Here is a 25,551-nt window from a genome sequence, read left to right on the forward strand (position 1 = left end):
TAGACAACAGGTGCTATTCCTGACTGTGTGTGATCTCTGGGCACTGTTCCCTGTAATCTTTTTTGGTGGTTATTTCCCTGGTCTTGGGTAGTTTTCTCACTTGCATGCACTAATCAGTACTTTTTTGAATATTTGAGGAAGACCTCTGAAAATCTGTGGACTTCTCTTTATTTGCAGCTCTCACCTTTCTGGTACCCTATCATATGAACTCTAGTCACCCTCTTTTCCTCAGACCCCCATCTCTGTGTACCCAATTCAGGGAGCCTGCCTAGGTTTCCCCACCTTTGCTGTACCCTGGAAACTTTCTCCAGCTGGTAATGTGAAGAATTATTAGGACTTACCTCATTTGTTTTTTATATTTCAGAGATAATTGTTTTTCACTGCCTGATGTCCAGTGTCTTGAGTGACATGGTTTACATATTTTGTCTAGTTTGTTTTCAGTTGTTTCAAGTAGGAGGGTAAATCCCTTCCATACTTTGTCTTGACTGCAAGTAAAAGTAACATTTAGTAGCTTTTTTTAACTTCCAAATATTTGGGACTTTTTTCCAGATATTTTTGTTATTTATTTCTAATTTAATTCCACTGTGACTGTAGAAATGTCTCTGTATAACTTCAATTATTTTAAATATATTGAGACATTTTTTGGCCCAGCATATGGTATATCTTGGTGAAATGTTCAATGTGAACTTGAAAAGAATGTGCTTTTGCTGTTAGTGGATGGAATGTCTTATAAATGTCATTTAGGTAAAATTGGTTAACAGTGTTACTCTGTTCTTCTATACCCTTACTGATTTTGGGGTTATACTTGTATCAATTACTGAAGGCAGAATATTGAAGTCTCCCAATGTAGTTGTGGATTTGCTCATTTTTCATTTTGTTTCTGTCAGTTGTTGTTTCATGTATTTTTGAAACTCTATTATTGATTTCATGCATATTTAGAATTATTATGTCTTTTTGATGAATTGATGCCTTACAATTATAAAACATAAACGTCCCTCACTAGCCTAGGTAACATTCCTTGTTCTGAAGTGTACTTTGTTGTTAATATAGCTAATCCAGCTTTATTATGGTTAGTGTTTGCATGGTATATATTTTCCCATCCATTTACTTTTTTTTTTTAAAGCTCTTTATTGGAATATAATTGCTTTACATTGTTGTGCCAGTTTTTGCTGTACAACAAAGTAAATCATTTGTATTTATACATATATCCCCATATCCCCTCCCTCCCGCGACTCCCTCCGACTCTTCCTAACCCATCCCCCTAAGTCATTTCCCATCATCAAATTGATCTCCCTGTTTTATGCAGCAGTTTCTTACTAGCTATTTGTTTTACATTTGGTAGTGTATATATGTCAATACTATTATCTCACTTCATCCTAGCTTCCCCTTCGCCCCCCACCCTGTGTCCTCAAGTCTGTTCTCTACAACTGCATCTTTATTCTTGCCCTGTCACTGGGTTCATCAGTACCATTTTTTTTTAGATTCCATATATATGAGTTAGCATACATTATTTGTTTTTCTCTTTCTGGCTTACTTCGCTCTGAATGACAGACTCTAGGTCCATCCACCTCACTACAAATAACTCAATTTCATTCCTTTTTATGGCTGAGTAATATTCCATTGTATATATGTGCCACATCTTCATTAACCATTCATCTGTTGATGGGCATTTAGGTTGCTTCCATGTCCTGGCTATTGTAAATAGTGCTGCAATGAACATTGTGCTACATGTTTCTTTTTGGAATATGATTTTCTCTGGGTATATGCCCAATAGAGGGATTGTTGGGTCATATGGTAGTTCTGTTGTTAGTTTTTTAAGGAACCTCCACACTGTTTTCCATAGTGGCTGTACCAACTTGCATTCCCACCAACAGTACAGGAGGGTTCTGTTTTATCCACACCATCTCTATTGTTTCTAGATTTTTTGATGATGGCCATTCTGACTGGTGTGAGGTGATACCTCATTGTGGTTTTGATTTGCATTTCTCTAATGATTAGTGATGTTGAGCATCTTCTCATGTGTCTGTTGGCCATCTGTATGTCTTCCTTAGAGAAATGCCTATTTAGGTCTTCTGCCCATTTTTGGATTGGGTTGTTTGTTTTTTTGATATTGAGCTGCTTATGAATTTTGGAGATTAATCCTTTGTCAGTTGCTTCATTTACAAATATTTTCTCCCAATCTGAGGGTTGTCTTTTTGTCGTGTTTATGGTTTCCTTCGCTGTACAAAAGCTTTTAAGTTTTATTAGGTCCCATTTGATTATTTTTCTTTTTATTTCCATTATTCTGGGAGGTGGGTCAAAAAGGATCTTGCTTTGATGTATGTCATAGTGTTATGCCTATGTTTTCCTCTAAGAGTTTTATAGTGTCTGGTCTTACATTTACGTCTTTAATCCATTTGAGTTTATTTTTGTGTATGGTGTTAGGGAGTGTTCTAGTTTCATTCTTTTACACGTAGCTGTCCAGTTTTCCCAGCACCACTTATTGAGGAGGCTGTCTCTTCTCCATTGTATGTTCTTGCCTCCTTTGTCATAAAATAGGTGACCATATGTGTGTGGGTTTATCTCTGGGCTTTCTATCCCGTACCATTGATCTATATTTCTGTTTTTGTGCCAGTACCATACTTTCTTGATCACTGTAGCTTTGTAGTATAGTCTGAAATCAGGGAGCCTGATTCCTCTGGCTCCACTTTTCTTTCTCAAGATTGCTTTGGCTATTTGGGGTCTTTTGCATTTCCATACAAATAGTAAAATTTCTTGTTCGAGTTCTGTGAAAAATGCCATTGGTAATTTGATAGGGATTGCATTCAATATGTAAATTGCTTTAGGTAGTATAGCCATTTTCACAATGTTGATTTTTCCAATCCAAGAACATCATATGGCCCTCTGTCTGTTTGTGTCATCTTTGATTTCTTTCATCAGTGTTTCATAGTTTTCTGCATACAGGTCTTTTGCCTCCTTATTTAGGTTTATTCCTAGGTATTTTATTCTTTTTGTTGCAATGGTAAGTGGGAGTGTTTCCTTAATTTCTCTTTCTGATCTTTCATTGTTAGCATATAGAAATGCTAGAGATTTCTGAGCATTAATTTTGTATCCTGCTACTTTACTAAATTCATCAATTAGTGCTAGCAGTTTTCTGGTAGCTTCTTTTGAGTTTTCTATATATAATATGTCATCTGCAAAGAGTGATAATTTTACTACTTCTTTTCCAATTTGGATTCCTTTTATTTGTTTTTCTTCTCTGATTGCTGTGGCTAACACTTCTAAAACTATGTTGAATAATAATGGTGAGAGTGGGCACCCTTGTCTTCTTCCTGTCCTTAGAGGGAATGCTTTCAGTTTTTCACCATTTAGAACGATGTTGGCTGTTGGTTTGTCATATATGGCTTTTATTATGCTGAGGTAACTTCCTTCTATGCCCACTTTCTGGAGAGTTTTTATCATAAATGGATGTTGAATTTTGTCAAAAGCTTTTTCTGCATCTATTGAGATGATCATATGGTTTTTATCCTTCAATTTGTTAATATGAGGTATCACATTGATTGATTTGCATTTATTGAAGAATCCCTGTATTCCAGGGATAAAACCCCACTTGATCATGGTGTATGATCTTTTTAATGTGCTGTTGGATTCTTTTAGCTAGTATTTTGTTGAGGATTTTTGCATCTATATTCATCAGTGGTATTGGCCTGTAATTTTCTTTTTTTGTGACATATTTATCTGGTTTTGGTATCATGGTGATGGTGGCCTCATAGAATGAGTTTGGGAGTGTTCCACCTTCTGCTATATTTTGGAAGAGTTTGAGAAGGATAGGTGTTAGCTCTCCTCTAAATGTTTGATAGAATTCGCCAATGAATCCATCTGGCCTTGGGCTTTTGTTTGTTGGGAGATTTTTAATCACAGTCTCAATTTCAGCACTTGTGATGAGTCTGTTCATATTTTCTATTTCTTCCTGGTTCAGTCTTGGAAGATTGTACTTTTCTAAGAATGTATCCATTTCTTCCAGGTTATCCAATTTATTGGCATATCGTTGCTTGTAGTAGTCTCTCATGATCTTTTGTATTTCTGCAGTGTCAGTTGTCATTTCTTTTTCATTTCTAATTCTGTTGATTTGCGTCTTCTCCCTTTTTTTCCTGGTGAGTCTGGCTAATGGTTTATCAATTTCATTTATCTTCTCAAAGAACCAGCTTTTATTTTTATTGCTGTTTGCTATTGTTTCCTTCATTTCTTTTTCATTTATTTCTGAACTGATCTTTATGATTTCTTTCCTGCTGCTCACTTTGGGGTTTTTTTGTTCTTCTTTCTCTAATTGTTTTAGGTGTAAGGGTAGGTTGTTTATTCAAACTTTTTCTTGTTTCTTGAAGTAGGATTGTATTGCTCTAAACTTCCCTCTTAGAACTGCTTTTGCTGCATCCCATAGGTTTTGAGTCATCGTGTTTTCATTGTCATTTGTTTCTAGGTATTTTTTGATTCTCTCTTTGATTTCTGCAGTGGCTTCTTGGTTGTTTAATAGCATATTGTTCGGCCTCCATGTGTTTGCATTTTTTGCAGTCTTTTTCCTGTAATTAATTTCTAGTCTCATGGCGTTGTGGTCAGAGAAGATGCTTGATATGATTTCAATTCTCTTGAATTTACTGAGACTTGATTTATGCCCCAAGATGGGATCTGTCCTGGAGAATGTTCTGTGTGCACTTGAGAAGAAAGTGTATTCCGTAGTTTTTGGATGGAATGTCCTATAAATATTGATTAAGTTGAGATGGTCTAATGTGTCATTTAGAGCTTGTGTTTCCTTATTTATTTTCTGTTTGGATGATCTGTCCATCAATGTACATGGGGTGTTAAAGTCTCCTACTATTACTGTGTTACTGTTGATTTCCCCTTTTATGGCTGTTAGCATTTGCCTTATGTATTGAGGTGCTCCTATGTTGGGTGCATAGATAGTTACAATTGTTATTATCTTCTTCTTGGATTGAGCCCTTGATCATTACGTAGTGTCCTTCCTTGTCTTTTGTAATAGTCTTTACTTTAAGGTCTAATTTGTCTGATATGAGTATTGCTACTCCAGCTTTCTTTTGACTTCCATTTGCATGGAATATCTTTTTGCATCCCCTTACTTTCAGTCTGTATGTGTCCCAAGGTCTGAAGTGGGTTTCTTGTAGACAGCATATAGAAGGGTCTTGTTTTTGTATCCATTCAGCCAGTCTGTGCCTTTTGCTTGGAGCATTTAATCCATTTATATTTAAGGTAATTATTGACATGTATGTTCCTGTTACTGTTTTCTTACTTGTTTTGGCTGTGTATTTGTAGATCTTTTCCTTGTCTTGTGTTACTGCCTAGAGGAGTTCCTTTAGCAGTGGTTGTAAGGCTGGTTTGGTGGTGCTGAATTCTCTTAACATTTGCCTGTCTGTAAAGCTTTTGATTTCTCCATCAAATCTGAAAGAGATTCTTGCTAGGTAGAGTATTCTTGGCTGTAGGTTTTTCTCTTTCAAGACTTTAATTATCTCCTGCCACTCCCTTCTGGCCTGCATAGTTTCTGCAGAGAGATCAGCTGTTATCCCTATGGTTTTTCCCTTATATGTTATTTGTTGCTTTTCTCTAGCTGCTTTTAATATTTTTTCTTTGTGTTTAATTTTTGTTAGTTTGATTAACATGTGCCTCAGTGTTTTTCTCCTTGGGTTTATTCTAAATGGGATTCTCTTCACTACTTGGACTTGGTTTACTATTTCCTTTCCCATGTGGGGGAAGTTTTCCACCATAATCTCCTCAAATATTTTCTCAGGCCCTTTCTTTTTTTCTTCTTCTGGGACTCCTATGATTCGAATGTTGGTACACTTAATGTTATCCCTGAGGTCTCTGAGACTGTCTTCCATTCTTTTTATTCTTTTTTCTTTTTCCTGCTCTGTGGCAGTTATTTCTCCTATTCTATCTTCCAACTCACTTACTTGTTCTTCTGTCTCAGTTATTCTGCTGTTTATACCATCTAGAGTATTTTTAATTTCAGTTATTGTGTTGTTCATTAATGTTTGTTTGCTCTTTAGTTCTTCTAGGTCCTTATTAAATGTTTCTTGTTTTTGCTCTATTTTGTTTTTGAGATTTTGGATCATCTTTACTATCATTACTCTGAATTCTTTCTCAGGCAATTTGCCAATTTCTTCTTCATTTATTTGGTCTTGTGAGTTTTTATCTTGCTCCTTTGCCTGCAAAATATTTCTTTGTTTTCCCATTTTGTCTGATTTATAGGATTTGCTGTCTCCTTTCCCTGTGCTGCCTAGTAGAATTCCTCTTGTCTCTGTTCTGTTTGGCTTGAGGCATCCAGCACTGGAACTTGCTGGCCTTTGGTTGGATTTAGAGCTTGGTGTTGAGAATGAGAACTCTGGGGGAGCAGTTGCTGATTAATACTCCATGGGGTCAGGAGTTCTCTGGTGGTCCAAAGTCCTGGACTCTGCTGTCTCAGAGGTCCAGGTTTGACCCCCGGCCGGGGTACCAAGACCCTGGACGCTGCACAGCAAGGAGAAAAAGGAGGTAGAAGGAGAGCAAAGAAAAAAAAGGAAGAAAAAAGGGAAGAAGGGGAAAGGACAGACAGATCCCCAAGACTGGTGGTGAAAGCAACTCTAATCAGTCAAAATCACCCAAGGAGATGTGCACACTTACACTTGCAAAAAGAGAAGAGGAAAAGAAACCAAAGAGAAGAGAAAAAGAGAGAGCAAAGAAAAGAAAGGAGTACTCATGCCAATTACAAGCAAATCCACATACAAATATATATACAGTAAAGATTAAACTAACAAATACCTAAGACCAGAAACAAGACAAACATACCAAGAAGTCCTCCAATACTTCTAGGTAGGGCCCTGCACCTGCTGGTTAGAGGACTGTGAAGAGCTCAGACTGTGATCTGGTGTTAGTCCTGTGTGTATTTGTCCCCACAGTCCCCAGTTGCCCCCTATGTCTACAGTCTGTATTGTAGAAACACTCTATTCAGGTGATCCACAGATGCAGGTCTATCAAACCTATTGTGGGCATTAAATCTGCTCCTTCTGTTGCTGTTTCCCTTTCTCTTTTTTGGTCCTGCAGTCCTCAGTGATCAGTTTTGGTTTTGGTCCCTTCTTTGTGTGTGGATTGCTCTCAGGAGTCAGTTCTCACCAAGGCAAGAGGGGGTGAAAGAGGGTGATTGGAGCTCACTTGCAATTTCAGGTCAGGGGGAGGGAGGGATATGGCAGTCTAATTGAAATCTGCGGGAGTGCTTGTAGCAGCAGAGGTCAACGTGAGCCTGAGGTGTGCCATGCGTTCTCCTAGGGAAGTTGGTTCTGAACACAGGACCCTTGGTCTTGGTGGGCTTCACCTGCTGCTGGGAGGATGTGGCCAATGACTTGCCTTACACACAGGACCCTTGGTGGCAGCAGGTGTGTGGGTGGTGGGGCCTGACTGGGTGCAGTGGGGTGGGGCAGCGGGGCAGCGGACAGGCAGGCAGGTGGTCAACGGGGCCTGGCAGTGCATGGGGCGGACAGTAGACCGGACCCGGTGGCATACAGCAGGGTAGGGGCATGGGGTGGTGGGCAGGCTTTGTGTGTGTGTGTGTGTGTGTGTGTGTGTGTGTGTTTCTGAATGCTTTATTTTTTATTTTTATTTTTTAAGCTCTTTATTGGAGTATAATTGCTTTATACTCGTACCAGTTTTTGAGGTACACCAAAGTGAATCAGCTGTATTTATACATATATCCCCATATCCCCTCCCTCCCATGACTCCCTCCCACCCTCCCTGTCCTGGCCCTCTAAAGCATCACCCATCGAGTTGATCTCCCTTTGTTATACAGCAACTTCCCACTGGCTATCTATTTTACATTTGGTGGCGTATCTATGTGTACTCTACTCTCTCACTTTGGGGCAGGCTTTTTGATCCAGCAGCCGCAGGTCACGCCGCTTTGCAGCCTGAGTTCATGGAAAGGGAAGTTCCTCCCAAGCACTCTGAAACAAAGGTCACCTGCCTCTCCATCTGGCCCAGGATTTTCCCCAAACTCCCTCTTAGCTTGCTGGCACACCTTCCCCCCAGGCTGTTCTCATGCAGCCAGACCCAGCTCTCTCCCTGGTGTCTGTTCTCTGAAGCCCAAGCCTCTGTGCCCATCCCCCACCGCTGCCACTGGTGAGCAGATTAGCTTCTCTGGCTGGGGAGTGCTGCCTGAATCATCCGGGCAGGGATCTCTCTGCCCTCAGCATACCTGCTGTTGCTCTCTCTCCTGGGGGCTCCGAGGCTCCCCCATCCTTACCCGCCAGTGAGGGGGCTCCCAGTGTGCGGGAGCCTTCCCCCCTCACAGCTCCCTTCCAGAGGGGGCAGTCTCCTCAGGATTCCTTTGTCTCTTTTTTTCCCCTTCTTTCCTTTGTGGTATCCAATTATGTGGAAATTCTCCTGCCTTTTTCCATGTCTGAGGTCTCCTGCCAGCATTCAGAAGGTGTTCAGCAGGAGCCACTCCACAAGTAGATGTATTTTTGATGTATTTGTGGGGAGGTAGGTGATCTCCACATCCTACTCCTCCGCCATCTTTTTCCCCATCTACTTTTAACTTAATTGTGTCTTCATATTTAAAGTGATATTTTGTATACAGCATTTAATTATTCTTGCAGTGGAATATCACCTGAAAATAATTGAAATATGTACACCATTTACATTTAATGTAATTATCAATTTGTTTGGAATTAAATCTAACATTGCTTTCTGTTTTCTGTTTTCTCTCCCTATACATTCTTTGTTCATTTTTTTTCTTTCTTTCCTGAACTTGTTAGTATTATTTGAATATTTTTGTTAGTATTCTCTGTAGTCTCTTGTCGGCTTATTAGCTCTACCTCTTTTATCTTTTTAGTAGTTGCCCTAGTATTTGCAGTATGCATATTTATCTTATCATAGTCTGGCTTTAAGTGATATTTTACCTCTTAGTAAACTGTGAGAACCTTACAACAATAGTCTTCCATTTTCCTCTCCTATCCTTCATGGTATCATTTTCATAGATTTTCGTTCTGCACTTGTTATTAACACCAAAATGCATAATTTTTGTTGCTTTAAACAGTCACTTAGCTTTTGAAGGCATTAAAAATAATGTGAAGAAATTGTTTAAATATTTACTTACGTGTTTAACCTTTCCAATTCTCTTTATTTCTGTGTATATATCCATGTTTTCATCTGGTATCATTTCCCTCCTGTTTGATTCCTTTAACATTTCTTGTAGTGCAGGTCTGATGGCAATGAATCATGTCAGATTTTGTTTGTCTGGAAAAGTCTTTATTTTGCTTTTGTTTCTGAAAGATATTTTCCCTGGGTATAAAATTCTAAGTAGACAGTTTGTTTCTTCAGCACTTTAAAGTTGTTCCATTGTCTTCTGGCTTGCATAGTTTCTGGTGAGAAGTTTATTGTGTTCTTATGTTTGTTCTTCTGTATGTAATATGTCTGTTTTCTCTGACTGAAGTTATGATTTTTTTTCTTTATCATTATTTTTAGGAATTTGATTAAGATACATATTAGCATGGCTTTTTTTTTAAAAGATTATTTTTATGTGGACCATTTTTAAAGTCTTTATTGAATTTGTTACAGTACCGCTTCTGTTTTTTGTTTTTTGGTTTTTTGGCCATGAGGCATGTGGGATCTTAGCTCCCCAACCAGGGATCAAACTCACACCCCTGCGTTGGAAGGCAAGGTCTTAACCACTGGACTAGTGTGGCTTTTTAAAATGTTTATTCTGTTTGGAATATTGTCTCTCTCCCTCTACTGGAATGAAAGACCCATGAGAATGGGGATGTTGTCTGTTTTGTTTACTGGTATAGCTCTAGCATGTAGAACTGTGTCTGGTAAGTGGTAGGTACTTGTAAATATGTATTGCATGAGTGAATGAATTCCAGTGGTGGTATATGCTTGGGTGAAGCTGCTGAGTGGTCCCAGACCCTCTGGAGCTCCTTGGTTCCTGGTTGTTTCGAGCCTGGTTCTTTAATTTTCCTATGATCTTACGAGCTTCCCTATAGTCTTCCAATACATTTTCATTTTTGCTCAAGTTATATAGAATTTTTTTTGTTGTTGCTTACAATAAAAGATCTCCAGCTGGAAACCTACCTATAAGAATGCCTCTCTCAGGAATTTCCTGGCAGTCTAGTGGTTAGGGCTCCACACTTCCACTGCAGGGGGCGGGGAACTATGATTCCACAAGCTGCGCGGTGTGGCCAAAAAAATAAAAAAAGAATGCCTCTCTCAAATTTGGAGCATTTGGAGTTGTTAATATCAATGGAAGACAAAGGACATGATCTGAGATGTGAATCCCTGTGAGTTGTTGAAGTTGGAATTTCTATGATTACTGACTCAATTTTGTCACTATTTGTTGAAGTATTGGCATTTCTAGGACACTCAAGGGATTTATGGGGATAATATCCAGTTGGGTATTTAATGTCAAGACAGCCCTGGAAAAGGGGAGCCAGAGGCTTGCTTTATTTGCATTACTCATTTGGAGAAGACTCACAGTGTCCTGACATACTTTCCCATGTACCTGGCTGCTGTCTGTTTCTAGGGTGATTGCACATTTAATAACAGTAGTTGTTATCTTGTCTTGAAAGCAGAGATCCATGACTTGAATTTTGGATGTGTAGTAGACCACAAAATTTAACATCAGAAGACCTCAGTGTGAATCTATTCCTCTAGCTTATTGGCTGAAGCTTTGTCAAGTGCATCCTCCAAGTAGCTTTTGTGATATAGCACCAATGATATGAAGGATCGATATTAGTTTAATAATCACCACCCATTTATTTTCTGTGATTTCTTAAATAGCTCTAAGGGGCCAAGTATAGGAGACCTTATTTTATTGAGCTTTGCTTTATTGAGCATCACAGATATTGTGTTTTTTTATGAATTGAAGATTTGTGGCAACCCTGCATCGAGCAAGTCTATCAGCACTATTTTTCCAACTACATTTGCTCACTTCATGTCTCTGGGTCACACTCTGATAATTCTAGCAATGTTTCAAACCCTCCAGCAGCAAAAATATTACTACATGCTGAAAGCTCAGATGATAGTTAGCATTTTTTTTTTCAGCAATGAAGTATTTTTAAGTAAGGTATATACATTGTTTTTTTAGACATAATGCTATTGTACACTTAATAGGCTACAGTATAGTGTAAACATAACTTTTATATGCACTGAGAAACCAGAAAATTTGTGTGACTCATTTTATTGTGATATTTGCTTTATTGTGGTGGTTGGAACTGAACACACAATATCTCTGAGGTCTGCCTGTACAGACTCTAAGATAATTTGTAAGTATGTGAGCAGGAAGCTTTATCAAAGGCTCCTTAGTGAGAAAGTAGTTGCTAAAAATCTACAAAAAAGTGAATTCTTTCTTTCCATCTGGGAAAGAAGTACCTGTACCCCAGCAGGTCTGTAAATTCCTCTTCATTATTGTTATTATTCAGCTTAATCTGAAGCCATTTACTAGCTCTCCTTCCTTCAGATTATTGCCATCTGGGCTGTTAGCATTTCCTCCAAAAGATTAGTAATCAATTTGTGTGCAGAAAGAACTTATAAATTTGTAAGAACTGTGTTTCCCTGGGTTAAATGGGTGACGTTATGTTCCTGTACCTCATCCTCTAGTGCTTCCAGAAGCATCATAATTTCCTGAAATAAAGCAAGAAAGTGCAAACTCAATGAGCAAATAAAATCTTTCTTTGGTGGTTTTCTAGGACTGGTGTAGGAGGAAAAGCCAGATTTCCTGGTAGATGAGTTTGTGAGAGATGCTTTTGTAATGCCTTGAATAGAAGGCTTGAGGCCAAGTATGTAATCGAGCAAAGCTCACTCCAACACTACTGTATTGGTAAGAGCACATAATCCCTTCTGAATGAGTTTACACCGGCAAGGCTATTAGGTGGCCACGGTTCCTCTAAGTATTAATTGTAATAGAACATGCCGGCCCACATCGTAGCCACACTGGGGACAGTTATGGCAGGAACATTGCTCTCTACTCAACATCACATCGACTGTCTTCCTGGACAATGCTGCTCATGTTAGCAAACTGCCGGCTTCAAAGCTATTCTTGTGTGACTTGTTAGATGCTGGTTTTTCAGCCAAATTGCTTTGTCATGTGTGCACAGAGCACTTTAAAAGGGGAAGAGCCCAAGGCACTTGAGGGATTCAACTTGATTATCTTGCTATCAGTCACTACAAACCCAAACATTGGTTTTTGCCATCTGCAGCTTGAGGTGGCTTAGATTCTCTTTGGCAGAACACGGAGGATGTTCCATTTCACACGTTCAATGGGTAGCCTTGACATTATGCAGGGCCTGGGAGCAGGGTAAATTCAGACTGTGTCACAGACCCACAATTTTCCCAAGTACTTCTTTTCTACCCAGGAACCCCAATTCTACCAAGCTTGCCATGTGGAGTGGAGATCTTTGGAAGAAGCAAGGTGATGGGTCCTGTGCAGTCTCATCTGAGCTTCTTGGGATGGAGGAATCACTGGAGGATCCCAGAAAAGACTTGGGCTGATGCTCCGCAAAGTGGTAAGCAGAAGACTTGGTCTCTAGCATTGTCACACTTTCTCTCCTCTCCACCCCTCCTACTGTCCAGATACCTGGTCTGCTGTCTCATTCAGTGAGGAAAGCCTCCAAGCTTGCTCTAAATCAGCAATGTGAAGGGAGAGAAGACACCTGCCCTGTGAAGGTCTCAGGAAATTTGGAGTCAAGTTTCTTTTTGTTATAAATGACAGAAACCTTCTTTCTTAGTTGAAACAGACAAGATAATTTATTGGAAGGGTACTGAGGCAGCACCCAGAATCAGTGGAAGAACTGAAGGAACTAGAGCAGCTCAGGAAACTTCAAGGATTGAAGCTGGGTACTTGATAGCACCAGTGAATGTGTGCTTACGTGCCAGTGTGGGCTCTCTCTGTCTTTCTGTCTCTCTGTCTCTCTGTCTCTCTGTCTCTCTCTCTCTCTCACACACACACACACACACACACACACACACACACACACACACACACACACACACACACTCTTATCCCTGCTCATGTCTTCCTGGCTCCAAACTCTCCTGTTGCAGATGAGCTTTCTTTATCTGATGGAGAACATGGCTTCTGGCATCCCTGGATTTACAAAATCCCAGGTTGGAGACCCCAGAGGAAAGAGAAAGCATCTTTGTTCTCTTATCAATATTTGAACATCCGTAAGGAAGGATTCTGAATTTGAACATAATCCTAGGGTTTTAGTTGGCCAGAACTTGGCAAAATGTGACATGTGGCTGATGAAAATGTGACCATGATCAGAGCTGCATTGATACCAGCAGACTGTCTAAATCAAAAGATGTGATAGATTCAAAGTCTTCTCTATTTTTCTCTTTAAGAGAGTAGTGGTTGAGTTTATAAGCCCTCTGAAGGTCTGGAAACCATGAATTATGAGGTAATTTTGAAGAAGCTGGGGATGATTCATGCAGAGGAGAGAAGGCTCGGGTAGGGTTAAGGTGGTGTGGGACAGAAAAACCGTCTGTATGATGGAGAGGGACGAGATTTCCTGGCTGCTATGGAAGGTGGAAGTAACAGCAGTGCAGGGGCAGGGAGTAGAGAGTATCACGAGTGGAACGTTTGTTGGTCTTAGAATCAGGAGACCTAGACTTTAGTCTTGGTTTTGCCTCTGTCTGAATCTCCTCCTTGTTAGGGGTGGTTTGGCCATGGTGTGGATTGGCTGGGCCACGACTCGCATGAGATTGCTGGGATTGGGGATTAGAGGCAGTGAAGCTAAAGGTGCAGGCCAGGGTGGGCAGCAAGTCTAAGTTCCTTACAGAGAGCTGGAGACAAAATCTGAGCCCCAATGTGAGGTCCAGAGGCAAAAATCACAGGGATATGAGAGCCGGAGCAGGTCATGAATAAGTGGGGACAGGTGGGTGTTGAGGAATAAGTAGGTGCTTGCTGATTGCCTCTAGCTGTTTTGGGAGCCTGGTGGGGTGCATCAGTTTACAGGGCGAGGGCAAGTCAATATCTAGCCATGTGACCTTAGCTGACTCTCCTCTCGGTCTCTGGCACTTTAGCTGAGAACTAAGAGGTTGAAGTAGTGACCCCTAGGGTCCTTTTTAGCTCTGGTTTTATAAATTACAGGAATGAAATCTTGAGTATTTTATTAGAACAGAGTGTTCTACCAATTAGAGCAGTCCACTCATGGAGCTGGTAACCTTGGCCAGTAGAGAAGGTTCCAGATCTATTGGCAGGATTAAGAGGCCTACATTCTGTATTTTAACTTCTTGTAAGTAATATCCCTTCTTGTAAGAGTTAGAGTGTGCCTCGCAGGTAGAATCTTCCAGTGACATCAGCCCCTTCGCGCTTGGCTGGTTTCTTCCAGTCAAGGGAGCCATTGCAGTAATCGGATGTTCTCTATTTTGCCACAGTAAGAAGTAATATAAACACTCTTCAGATTTTTCACTGGTGAGAGTATTTTTGTTGTTGTTGTTTTTGTCTTCTCTTTGGAAAATCTCCACGGCTGCACCATTTGGCTATTTGAAGCTTTTGCATGCATCACAAACACCATCTGTTATAACCAGAGACACACACACTGCATGGAATTAGGAATAGAAGCCAGTGTTGCAGCTGGACGTGGCAGAGGAAATTGACAGAATCACCACTTCCTCTGTAGGACTGACATGGTGAATGGGGCATCTGTGGTTTGTCTGAGTTTTTGTATTCATCAATTAAAGAATTCTTTTGGCTACTGTGGAGATACTGCCTATTTGATTACAAAACTTGCCTTGAAGAAAACAAGCAGCTGCTTCTTAGTGCAGGAGGAAGTCCAACCTAGGGGCTCTTTCAAGAGGCCTGAGGATAATTCCTTGGCCAAGAAGTCTAGGTCTAGGTGCAGGAGGTGTGGCTCTCTCTGTCTCCACCATACACATTCTCCAGAGGGACCCCATGGGGCCACCGAGCTGCCAGACTCTTTATCTCCCCAGCTGGTTGTAATAAGCTCTTGGCCCCTCTATTGCAATCTCACCTTTCATGCACATGACCATTGCAGCGTCCCAAGAAACAGGGAATACTCTACTGTCCCCTGCTATTCAGGAGAAAACTGAAGGCTCAGGGATGAGGTGATCCACCCTCTATCATAAGGGGCACCACAGGGACTGGAGCCCAGATTTTAGGCTCTTTCATGCTGTCCTGCACATCTTTCCTTTTTTCTTGCTCTACTGCACCAGCCCTTTCAGTTTTCGGCTTATGGGAAGCATCCTGAGGAGTATGTTTTTGAGGGCTTTGTAAAGAAGATGAGGTCCACACAGGTGCTGTTACAGAGTCCAAGCTCCTCCTACTCGCCGCATGACAGGCCAGTAAATCAAGAGACAAGTTGTTGGGGCAAGGAATAGCGACTTTATTTGGAAAGCCAGCCGACTGAAAAGATGATGGACACGTGTCCCAAAGAACCATCTTGCCAGAGTTAGAATTCAGGCTTCTTTTATACTAAAAGGGGAGGGAGTAAAGCCAAGCATTTCCTGATTCTGGTCAGCCTCTAGAGGGGATGTGTTAATTTCTTCCTTCCTGCAGTCATTCACGGGTGGGCCTGGTCAGGATGTTTCCTGTGAGCTAAACAAAGGTATTTTAGCTTAATACTCATTACATGGGAAGCAGGTTTTCCAAAGATGGGCCATTATGTATAATTTAAGCTTATAGGCACCATCCCTTTTTTTAAAATTAATTAATTAATTTCATTGGCTGTGTTGGGTCTTTTTTGCTGTGAGCGGGCTTTCTTTAGTTGTGGTGAGTGGGGGCTACTCTTCGTTGTGGTTCGCAGGCTTGTCATTGCCGTGGCTTCTCTTGTTGCGGAGCACGGGCTCTAGATGTGTGGGCTTCAGTAGTTGCAGCACATGGGCTCAATAGTTGTGGCTCACAGGCTCTAAAGCGCAGGCTCACTAGTTGTGGCACACAGGCTTAGTTGCTCCGCGGCATGTGGGATCTTCCTGGAGCAGGGATCGAACCCATGTCCCCTGCTTTGGCAGGCGGATTCTTTTTTTTTTTTTTTTTTATTTTATTTTATTTTATTTTATTTTTTTTACACTTACAATACTGTACTTTCTTTATTGATATCGTAACTTTACATGGTCTATTCAGATGAATCGGCAGGCGGATTCTTAACCACTGAGCCACCTAGGAAGCCCACACCATCCCTTTGATGATGAACTTGTAGTAGAATACAAAGCTTCTTCCCTAGTACAGTGCCAAGCATGTGTGAGTGTTGGGGGTGGTAGAATAAACCTTCCTGTTGATGGATGGCCACTGGTGACCTCTGACTTCTGGCTGCCTCCCCAGTGTTATAGGCTGCTGCTCCTGTCTGAGGGCTTCCTGGTTCTTGCTGAGATGGCTGTACAGAGAGACAGCCGTGGGAACTCCTTAAAGCAGGGATTGTGTGCTCCTTTGTTTCTGCACCCCAGGGTCCAGCTGCCAGTGTGGCCAAGAGGGCCCTGAACATCAAACAGGCAATGAGGGCCAGGAGTGCCTCCTTTCTGCCAGGCCCTTTGCTAGCTGGGGACTCAAGGATATGACTAAGCAAGACCGAGACACATACCCACCCCTCTTGGAGTGGCCTGTCTAGCTGGGAGATGCACTATAAATAAGTGAGCAAACCAAGATGTAATCACAAGCTGCAGTGAGTTCTTGGATTAAAATTAATTTGCATGACTGTAGAGAATTATGACTGGGGTAGCTACACAAAATGGGTTGCTCTCCTCTGTCAGAAGAGATGGCATAGAAGCTGAGATGTAAAGGTTACGAAAGGGATAGTCATTCAAAACGCTGGGGAAAAGCACTTCAGACAAGGGAACAGCATGGGCGGGATCCCACTGCCATGCCCAGAAATCTTCCTGCTAGAGAGAGATGTACCGAGGGGCTGTGAAGATATGCCCTTGACTTTCAGGGAGTGGCTAAAGCCCAAGGTGCAGGAGTCCATGTCCATGTCCAGTAGCCTGTGGGCAGGAATGATGTGAGCTTTCAGCCATGCCTTGCTCTGTGTTGCTGCACAGGCATATTAATAAGGAAAAGAATTCAAACAATGTGCACATTGCAGGGTGGTCCAAATGGGAAATTTGGAAGGTATCCAATAGCTAACAAAAAATATTGGATACATTAAAAATGGCAGTAATAATAATATTGATACCGACCAGGGTTCTTGGCCTTTCCCAACCAATAGGAATTGATAAGAGGCCAGACAGGAAATTCAGGCAAGTCTTCTTGGGGCCCCTGCTGCAGCAGGGGGCGCAGAAACAAGTAACAGGTGCCCTTGCTTGCTCCCTGAGGGGGGATGAGCTGGTTCCTTGTATGGAGTGAGGGTGGGGGTGTATCCAGGGGTCAGGCCGGAGGGGTGGCTTTTGTGGTTTTGAGTGCAGGGGGCATGCACAGTACCCTGCTTTTGCTCCTGACACACTGTTTTTGCTCCTGGCTCTTCAGAAGTGGCAGTTGGGGTTTTTTTTTGTCTTCTTGCATCTTTTTGTCCATAATTTGCCCCAATTGCCCATGCACGCAGTTATCTCAGTCTCTTATAGTTTCTTTGTATTTTGTTGCTCCAGGAGATGTTTGTCCAGGTGCAAGCACTGCAGCAAAGGGTCCCAGGTCCCAGGTCCCAGGTCCCAGCCTGTCTCAATATCAGCTAACATGTACTATGGAGTCACTGCCAGCAAAGTCCTCAGTGTTTTATGGTATTACCTTGTTAGGCCTCAAAACAACCATGGTGATGGGTACTATGCTATTGTCATCCCTAGTTTATAGAGGAGGAAACTGAAGTTCAGAGTGAATCATTTGTGCAAGACCACAGACCAGTAAGTAGTAGAGGTGCAATCTGATCCCAGCTCCATCTGACCCCAAAGTCGGTGCTCTTAACTACATGTGCACTTTTTGTCTTGATCACATCCACTTCATGGACTATTATGTGGTTCTCAAAATGATGGTTGTAACATGTAGAGATGCTTATGATTGTATGTGAAGAAAGCGAAATATAAAATTGTAGATATGACCGATTATAACCACGTAAAACAAGCACCACTTATTTATAACCAAAAAGGCAGAAGGAAACATACCATTGTTAACACTGGTCATTGGGGGATGGAAACACTGGTTTTCCTTTTACGCTTCTCTGTATTTTCCACATTTTCTGTAATGAGCATTTACGATTTATAATATAAATGAACGTGTCTGCTATTGAACTTGTCACTGAATAGGGGAACAGCAAAGGAAACCCCCTTCATCGTATTCCACCAAAGTGGCCTCCATTCCATTCGGCTTTGGCCCACAGGCTGTAAATAAACCTTGTTTATTTATCGTAAGCAAGGACAAGGAAGAGAAGTGAAGGAAGCGCTTCAAATGTTTGCCTTCAAGTCCTTGTAGGAGAAAGTGATCACTTTTTCATGCAGGAGGCTTGGAAGAAGAGAGTTTAGTGACAAAAGAATACTATGGTTTTGCATAGTCAGATGGGGAAAGTAATGTTGCCTTTGCTTTGCCTCCACCTCTTTTCTCCAATTAGCATCTGAAGAGTTGAGAGCTTAGATTAAGATGTACCATCATGAAATCACATGACTCTAGACTTCATTCGAAAAGAAAGTTTCCTTTGATTAGAGGCAGAAAACCCTCAGTCCTTCATCTGTACAGCGATTTACGGAATGAAAATGAAAGTCAGGTGGGCAGTTTTTTTGGTTCTTTTGATGGTTCTTGTTTAAACACCTAATACCCATTTCAGAGCTTTTAACAGTCAGTTTGTAGGTCAAAATGGTCTCTCACCTGCTGTGAATCCTAAATTAGCAGGCTTGTGGCTGACCAGGATTTGAGCGACTACGTTTACTTTGAGTAAATATTCGCCTTTCATGTTTGATTTCTTCTTAAATGGTGTTTCAGAAACTCTACTATACAATATCCCTATTTATAAGTGTTGTAGTTTATTTTTAAAAATTTCAGTGTCGGAATGTGTGTGTGTGTGTGTGTAGTAAGAGGAATCTTTATCTCTAGGAAGTAACACATTTCTGCTGTCTCAGCTAAGAATTTTTTCCCCTTGCCAAATGTTATTTTCAGACAGATTGACAAGAGTTGCTTTAAAGGTACGAATGGTCGTGGTCCTGGAAAAAGCAGGGAAATTTCTTGTCTAGAGCAAAAGGAAGGCAAGTTTAAGGCTATTGAGTCATCTAAGACCAGGCTGTCAAGACATGACTGGCTGCAGTGCCTGGATTTGGGTATTTGAAACCTTCTTGTTTGAAATGCCAACTCACCATGCAGAAACTGTCTCTGTGAAATGGATCTTCCGGATGACGGCAGAAACAGCTTTTTCCTAATTATGAGATGCTGCCAGGCTGTCTGAGGGATGACAGGTTGGGCCTGCATCAGCCTGGACATTAGTGTCAGGGGAGACAAGGGGGTGTCTTTGGGTCACTTGGATAGCGAGCACTTTGCTCTGGGCTAATGGCACATCTCTAAGGCCAGTGCTGGAGTTAGATGCTTCTGGTCAGGCCCGCTGCCATTTGCAGGGCAGCTGTGTTGCATCCTCGCTGGGCCCTCTGCTTGGAGCACGCACTCTCAGTTTCACCTGGCTCAGGCAAGGGGGGGAATTTTCTTGTGTTTCCACAGCTCTGAGCTTGCTTTAGTCATGTCATGACCAGTCTGAAAGATGCCTGTGAGACCACCTGCTGGCCCTCAGTGGAGACACGGAAGACAGAAACGGTCTGGATTTGCCCAAGAAGAAACACACCGGGCCCACTGGCAGAGTGGAGGCTGAGCCTCCCAGGCTCATATCCGCTCTGGATGGCTGTGCTACGCCTAATCTGAGGAATGTATAAGTGTGCATTTCGGGGCTGGGCAAGCAGCTCCTGGGGCCTTGACTGTGCCAATGCTGGTGGTCAGTGTCGGATTTCCTTCCGGGGGTTCTTCCCACATTCTGACCAGTGAGGAGGGTGAGTGGATGGGCTTCAAGGGCACGCTCCTTTCTCTCTCAGCCTTTTGTCCCAGCAGGGGCGCTTTGGAGGCCTTGTGAAATGCAAAGAACTTTCTCAGCTCCTGCCTCCCCCCGCCCATCCCCACAGCTGCCAGTGTCCTAACGGGCCTCCTGCTGCCCGGGTCCTGTGTCACTCAGCATCCTCAAGAATTTCCCGGCCACTCCCAGCAGGATGAGGTGAGGGGTCCCATGCAAGTGCTGTCTTTCTCTCTTGCTACTTGGTGCCAACCTCCATTTATATTTTTGAGGACAGAGGTGGAAGGGACCTCAAGAATTGCTCAATCTCATGAAAACTGCCCCCCACCCAGGGTCCTCCTCCCTCAGCAGCAAATTTTACCTTAGTTCTTCTTTGTACATTTTTACTATTTGTTTTTTGGCTATACTTTCCAATAAATCCAGAATTCTCTGATAACAGGTAAAGGTAATTACAGTAATCACACATTTAATCTGTGATTTAAATGTCTTCTTTCAGCATCTGCCTTTCTTCTCTGTGAGGTTTTTTGTTTTTTGGTTGGGTTTTTTTGGTTCATTCAAGGCTGATCTTCTTAGAATTGATTTTTGTCAGTCGACATTTTGGATATGAAGGATTTCAAGTGGTTGTTTGGTTGAGAAGTGAACATGCAAAGCAATCAGTGATGCTGCCTGAGTCATGATTGACAGACTTTCCCCTCTCCTAATTTTAAACCCGCATTTTTAGATTGACAGTGTTAATACTCTTCTGTCTGCTGCCTTCTTTCCATGTATGAATTGGCTGTGAGGCTGTGTGATGTGGTGTCTGGGCTGGGGATTAGGGGACCCAGGTTTTCATCTGTAATGCTTTCCTTATGTTTACAGACCGCAACAGTTTCTGTGTACAGTGGCACGTACGCTGGGGCAGGGAGAGTGACGGGCGGGAGCGTCTGTCTCCGGGGTGACTTGGAGGAAGCAGCTGTGAGCTGCAGAACGATTTGAAAAGTAAAGGAGAAACTCAGATGGTTGTCACCTGAGTTTTAAAAACTCTTCCATTCAAGTGAAGTTTCTGTCATTAGATGGCCTGGCTGTGAAGGCAGATGCACAGTTCCAAGGGGAATGATTCCACAGAGTTCTGGAATGCTAGTGATGGAAGGAGCCATAGCAGATCATTCAGGCAGCAAACATTTCAAGGCATCTTGTACACGGCCAACTACAGTTCTGGGGGCTGGGGATGCGGTGAGGGAGAACCATCCTCCAGTCCAATCCCCTCTCTCAGCAGATAAGCCCCTCAGTTCCCCAAAGAGAGGAGGGGACTTGCTTGAGGTCACATGGCAGGCCTGGGCTGAAACGCAGGGCCCCGGCACCCTTGACTCTGCCGCTACTCCTGATTGTGCTACGGCCGTGGTTAGATTCCCCCGGGTGACTTGAGTAGATGGCCCCATCTCCCTCCTCCTCCCATCCTAAAAATTCCAGCTTCCATGCCACACAGATACATGGCTCTGGGTACCAGTCACCTGGAGGGACTGCCATAGGTCTGCCCATCTGTGTGTATCTAAGTCCATAGATCTTCAAAAGAGGCTGGTAATGTCTTCAAAGGAGAGAACAGGTAAGGACCCTGCCGGGACTAGCTCAGGGACAGTCAGCAAGACTCTTTTCCTGTGCTCCCACTGGCCACAGACCAGCTTAGTGGTCACACCCCTTTGAGGCACCTGGTCCATTAATCTCCAGAGTCCCCAGGGCCTTATGCATGGAAAACACTTTGGGCAGAACTGAGCTGATGGGTGAGAGGAGCAGTTCAGAGGAAAACGGTGCAATCATTGAATGAAAGGGGTTGATTACTGAGCTTCTGGACCACGAGCTTCTGCCCGTGCGCAGGTGGCTCCTGTAACCTGGTTCCAGAAAGCTGTCGCTCCCCACCCTGCCTTTGCTGAGTTGTCCCCAGCAGGGCTGTGCCCTGTCACATCAGACACTGAGCTGCAAGCTGTGGGGATTAGGAAGCTGCCACGTTAGCACATCTTTCTCTTTTCAGAGCTGAGGGTGCCAGTCACTGTGATGGGCAGCAAGACAGTGTTCATTGTTAATTAATTATTAGTTGTCAACTCCCAGACTTTGTGGAACTAAGAAGATGCAGGCAGGTTGTAGAATTCCTCCTTGAAAGATACCACAACGACATTGTTTAGAGCAAATGAAACACGCTTAATTATCAAAGTCTGCCGAGAGCCTTTCATGCTTTGCCTCTGCTGAGAATTCACATTGTCACGTCCTTACCTTAGGGTTTGCTCCTTGCATAAGGCGAGCGGCGAAATGGGACATCTTCATTGTCCATATGTCTCCGAAACATATGAAAGGTTATTGTGTTTTCAAAAGAAAAAAGACCCACAAAGGGATGACATGGGCCTGTTGTCAACTTCTAGTTTGGAAGGGTGACCTTAAGAAGTTCAGGATGAGCTTTTTCAAGAAGGGTTTAGTTCTCGCCCATACACACATTGGCTAAGTGAACTTTGAAGATTACGGTGAACTGTCTTGTGAAACTCAAGGCTCACCTGAACTTCTGTTGCCACCAAAGTACCTATTTTATTGATTTGACTTTGCCTATGTCCCCTGTTTAAGGAAGGCACATTTATAGCAAGGGAAGTGACTTTGACGCTCGTATAAACGGGCTTTGTTGACAAGAGGTGTAGTGTCTCAGTGGAATTGAGTGTTGGGCAAAGGTCTTTACGATACAGAGCCCCAAAATGCCTCTGCTCTGTTGTCTGGGGCCATGTTAACAGCTTGTGAGTGTAATCAGTAGGCTATCCAGATGTTTGCTTTGTGGTTCAAAGGGGGGATTACTTGGGACTTAAACTCTTAGGCGTGGTTTGACATAGAACAAAGTAAGAGATTTACTAGAGGGAGATGGGAGGAAACATTGAACGGCCATGGGCATGGGGATTCAGAGGTGATCCCTTTCCTGTTGGCTTTTTCCTCTGTTATTTCCTGGGAAGGTTGGGGAATCATGCCCATTTCTTGGTCATCGTGGCTTTTGATGAATGATAGCCCTGGCTGGTGGACCAGAGGTCTACATGCTAGAAGTTTTCATGCTTCCAAGGTTGAAAACCATAATTGTAGGTTCTTTCCTCGGTGAAAGAGAAAATTCTTGAGCCTTGCCACTCAAATGTGGTCTGGGGATCATGGAATCAGCATCCCTTGGGAGCTTGTCAGAAATGCAGAATCTCAGGCCCCATCCCAGATGGGGCTGAGTCAGAATCTGCTTTTGAACAAGATACTGTAGACTAGTCCTATTCTTGAGAAGCTTTGGGTTAGTGATTCCGTGTATGGGGCTTTGGCCTTGGACAAGCTTGGGTTCAAATTCTGGATCTGCTACTTATTTAATAATGTAACCTTGAGTATATTAATTATCTGCTATGCACCTCACCTGTGAAATTGAAACAGCGGTAATAATAATACCTGCCCTGTGGTGCTTAGGTGATGCTTGCATGATTAATTACATGTAAAGCACTGAGCATGGGGCCTGGTACAGTGTAAGCCCCCAAACAGTTCTGGAGTGACATGACCAGAATTGTGGTTGAAGAAGAGTGGACTGGGGCAAGGCAGGAGATTGGTCCTTTCTCAAAGGATGTTTGACTTCTAGGAATGCACTCTGCCCTAAGGAGCCTGTGGTCTTTCCAGTTCAGGAGGAGGTAGTGGAACTTCTTTTTCAGCCAAGGGCAGAGGAAGGATGTTCCAAGGCACAGCAGTGAAGGAAAACACCTCTTGACTCCTCCACTGATTAGGCATGGGCAAGGGAGAGAGAGAAATAGCAGTAAACCACAGGCTGCAGCAGGAGGGAATTGAGCCTTTGCCTCAGCGCTAGGGGAAGGGAAGTTCTGCAAAGAGTAAATTACCACCTGGATTGTTTCTCTAGGGCTGGACCCAGTGAGACCCTGAGCTTCCAGTCAAGCTAGAAGATGGAGCCCTGGCTTCAGATGTGGTCCATTGGAGATCATTCCTGATCTTGGAGGAACAAGATACAGCCTTGATTGGCCATGATCCTTTTAAGTCCTGGGGGTATTGCCCTGGGGGATGCAACCAGCCCATAGATTTGGGCTGCAGAGAGAGAAAGGCCCTGTCCCACCAGGTCCTCTGTGGTAAGTGGTGATGCCGGCTCACAGAGCACTTCCCAGGCCTGCTGTTGTCTATGCCAAGCAGAGCTTACTGCCTTGACTGTGCCACCTTCCATGTCTTTCCCTGTCTCTTGCTTTACACCTGCTTGACCTCATTCTCCTCATTCATCCCTTGGACCAGCCAGCAGCCCTACTTGGAGGCATGGCAGCCGTAATATGGGTCCACGTGCTCCCCCAGAAGCAGCCTTCCTTCCTCTCCCTGCTCTTCTTCTCTCCATTTTATGTCAAATATTTGCTTGGTTTACAGCTCATCAGATGTCATCTCATTTAATCATGTTTTCATTTAAGTAAGAGGGCTGTCAGGCTGAAGTGATTTTATTGTGTTAGGAGTCAGGAAAATACAAAGAGAAATCCCTTTTGAGAATGGAATCACACAGCACATTTTAGTTCAGTCTTCTTGATTTTTCTTTTCATGGAATCTCCTAAATTCTAAATGCTGGCAAGTAATTCAGATTTTTTAAAATACCACATGCCACACAAGGAAGGTCTGCAGACCAGAGTCAGCTAGTGGACCACTGGTTTGCTATCTCTGATAATAAGGGAAGCAATAGAAAATTCTAAGAAACTGAGATGAGATGGCAGTGAGAATTAAGTTGATTTTTGATCTTCATTGCAAGTAAGACAAACATGGACACCAATTCTGTTGCTAGTGACAAGAAGAGAAGTGGAAGCCATACGCAGTGGGCCGTATATAGTCTCTGTGGATATGGACAAATGGACTGAAATTAAATAAAACAGCTGAAGAGTAAGACTCATGCTGCCTTTTCATGGCAAGCTCTTCTTGTAAGAGTGTTTCCTAATGACCCTTGGGTTGGTTGGAACAGGATTATCAGTTGTAACCAGAAGATTCCTGAGCAATGTAGGTGGCCAAGGATCTATTCTATGGCTTCTGGAAAATACCAAAGGAATGAGGCATGTAACTGAGTAGCTGAAACTCCAAGGATACCTACCAAGAATAGTCACTGCATTAGAGTACAGGGGACCCAGGCAAGCATCTTCTTGATCATTAAGTGAAGGTGTTAGATAAATAGGCAGTTCTGTGCCAATGGGACTCAGACTCCAGGAAACCCTAGGTGTCCTGCAAATCAAAAAGATAAGCTGTATTTCCTATAGTCTCCTCAGAAAGAGCAGAGGTGTCATGATGTTTGAACCCCGCTTTGCCACTTCCTGGTCACATGGCCCTGGGTAAGCCACTTCCTCTCTGAACCTTGGTTTCCTCATCTGTCGAGTGAATGGTGGTAAAACTTCTTTCACAGGAGCTTTCTGCAGCTTAAAGGAGGCAGCACACAGGAAAGCGTCTAGCATTGTGCCCTCAGCTCTGTAGAAACTCAATGAATATTGATTTTCTTCCATCATTTCCCTGATTGAATGCCATCAAGGAGCCTGTCCTGCCTCTTCTTAAAGAGTGCCTGACGGGGCTATTTATCTACAGAGGCTAACTTCCAAATGTAGTCGACGAGCAGCCATCTTCTTTCAGCTGTCCTGTT

The 25,551-nt window shown here is 42.8% G+C and overlaps 1 protein-coding gene across 1 annotated transcript in view; it reads left to right on the top strand.

Moving 5' to 3' along the window:
* IDS (iduronate 2-sulfatase) overlaps nucleotides 1-23,909 on the top strand; it is a 103,039-nt gene extending 79,130 nt beyond the window's left edge. The window contains exons 9-10 of the mRNA XM_057718559.1: nucleotides 12,366-12,515; nucleotides 23,806-23,909. Of these exons, the coding sequence (XP_057574542.1) occupies nucleotides 12,366-12,515; nucleotides 23,806-23,828 (173 nt within the window). The 3' untranslated portion in view covers nucleotides 23,829-23,909. The remainder of the gene's footprint in view (nucleotides 1-12,365; nucleotides 12,516-23,805) is intronic.
* The last annotated feature ends 1,642 nt before the right edge of the window (nucleotides 23,910-25,551 follow it).

This window comes from Hippopotamus amphibius, chromosome X (genome assembly GCF_030028045.1).
Source record: "Hippopotamus amphibius kiboko isolate mHipAmp2 chromosome X, mHipAmp2.hap2, whole genome shotgun sequence".
In the NCBI taxonomy this organism is placed as follows: domain Eukaryota; kingdom Metazoa; phylum Chordata; class Mammalia; order Artiodactyla; family Hippopotamidae; genus Hippopotamus; species Hippopotamus amphibius.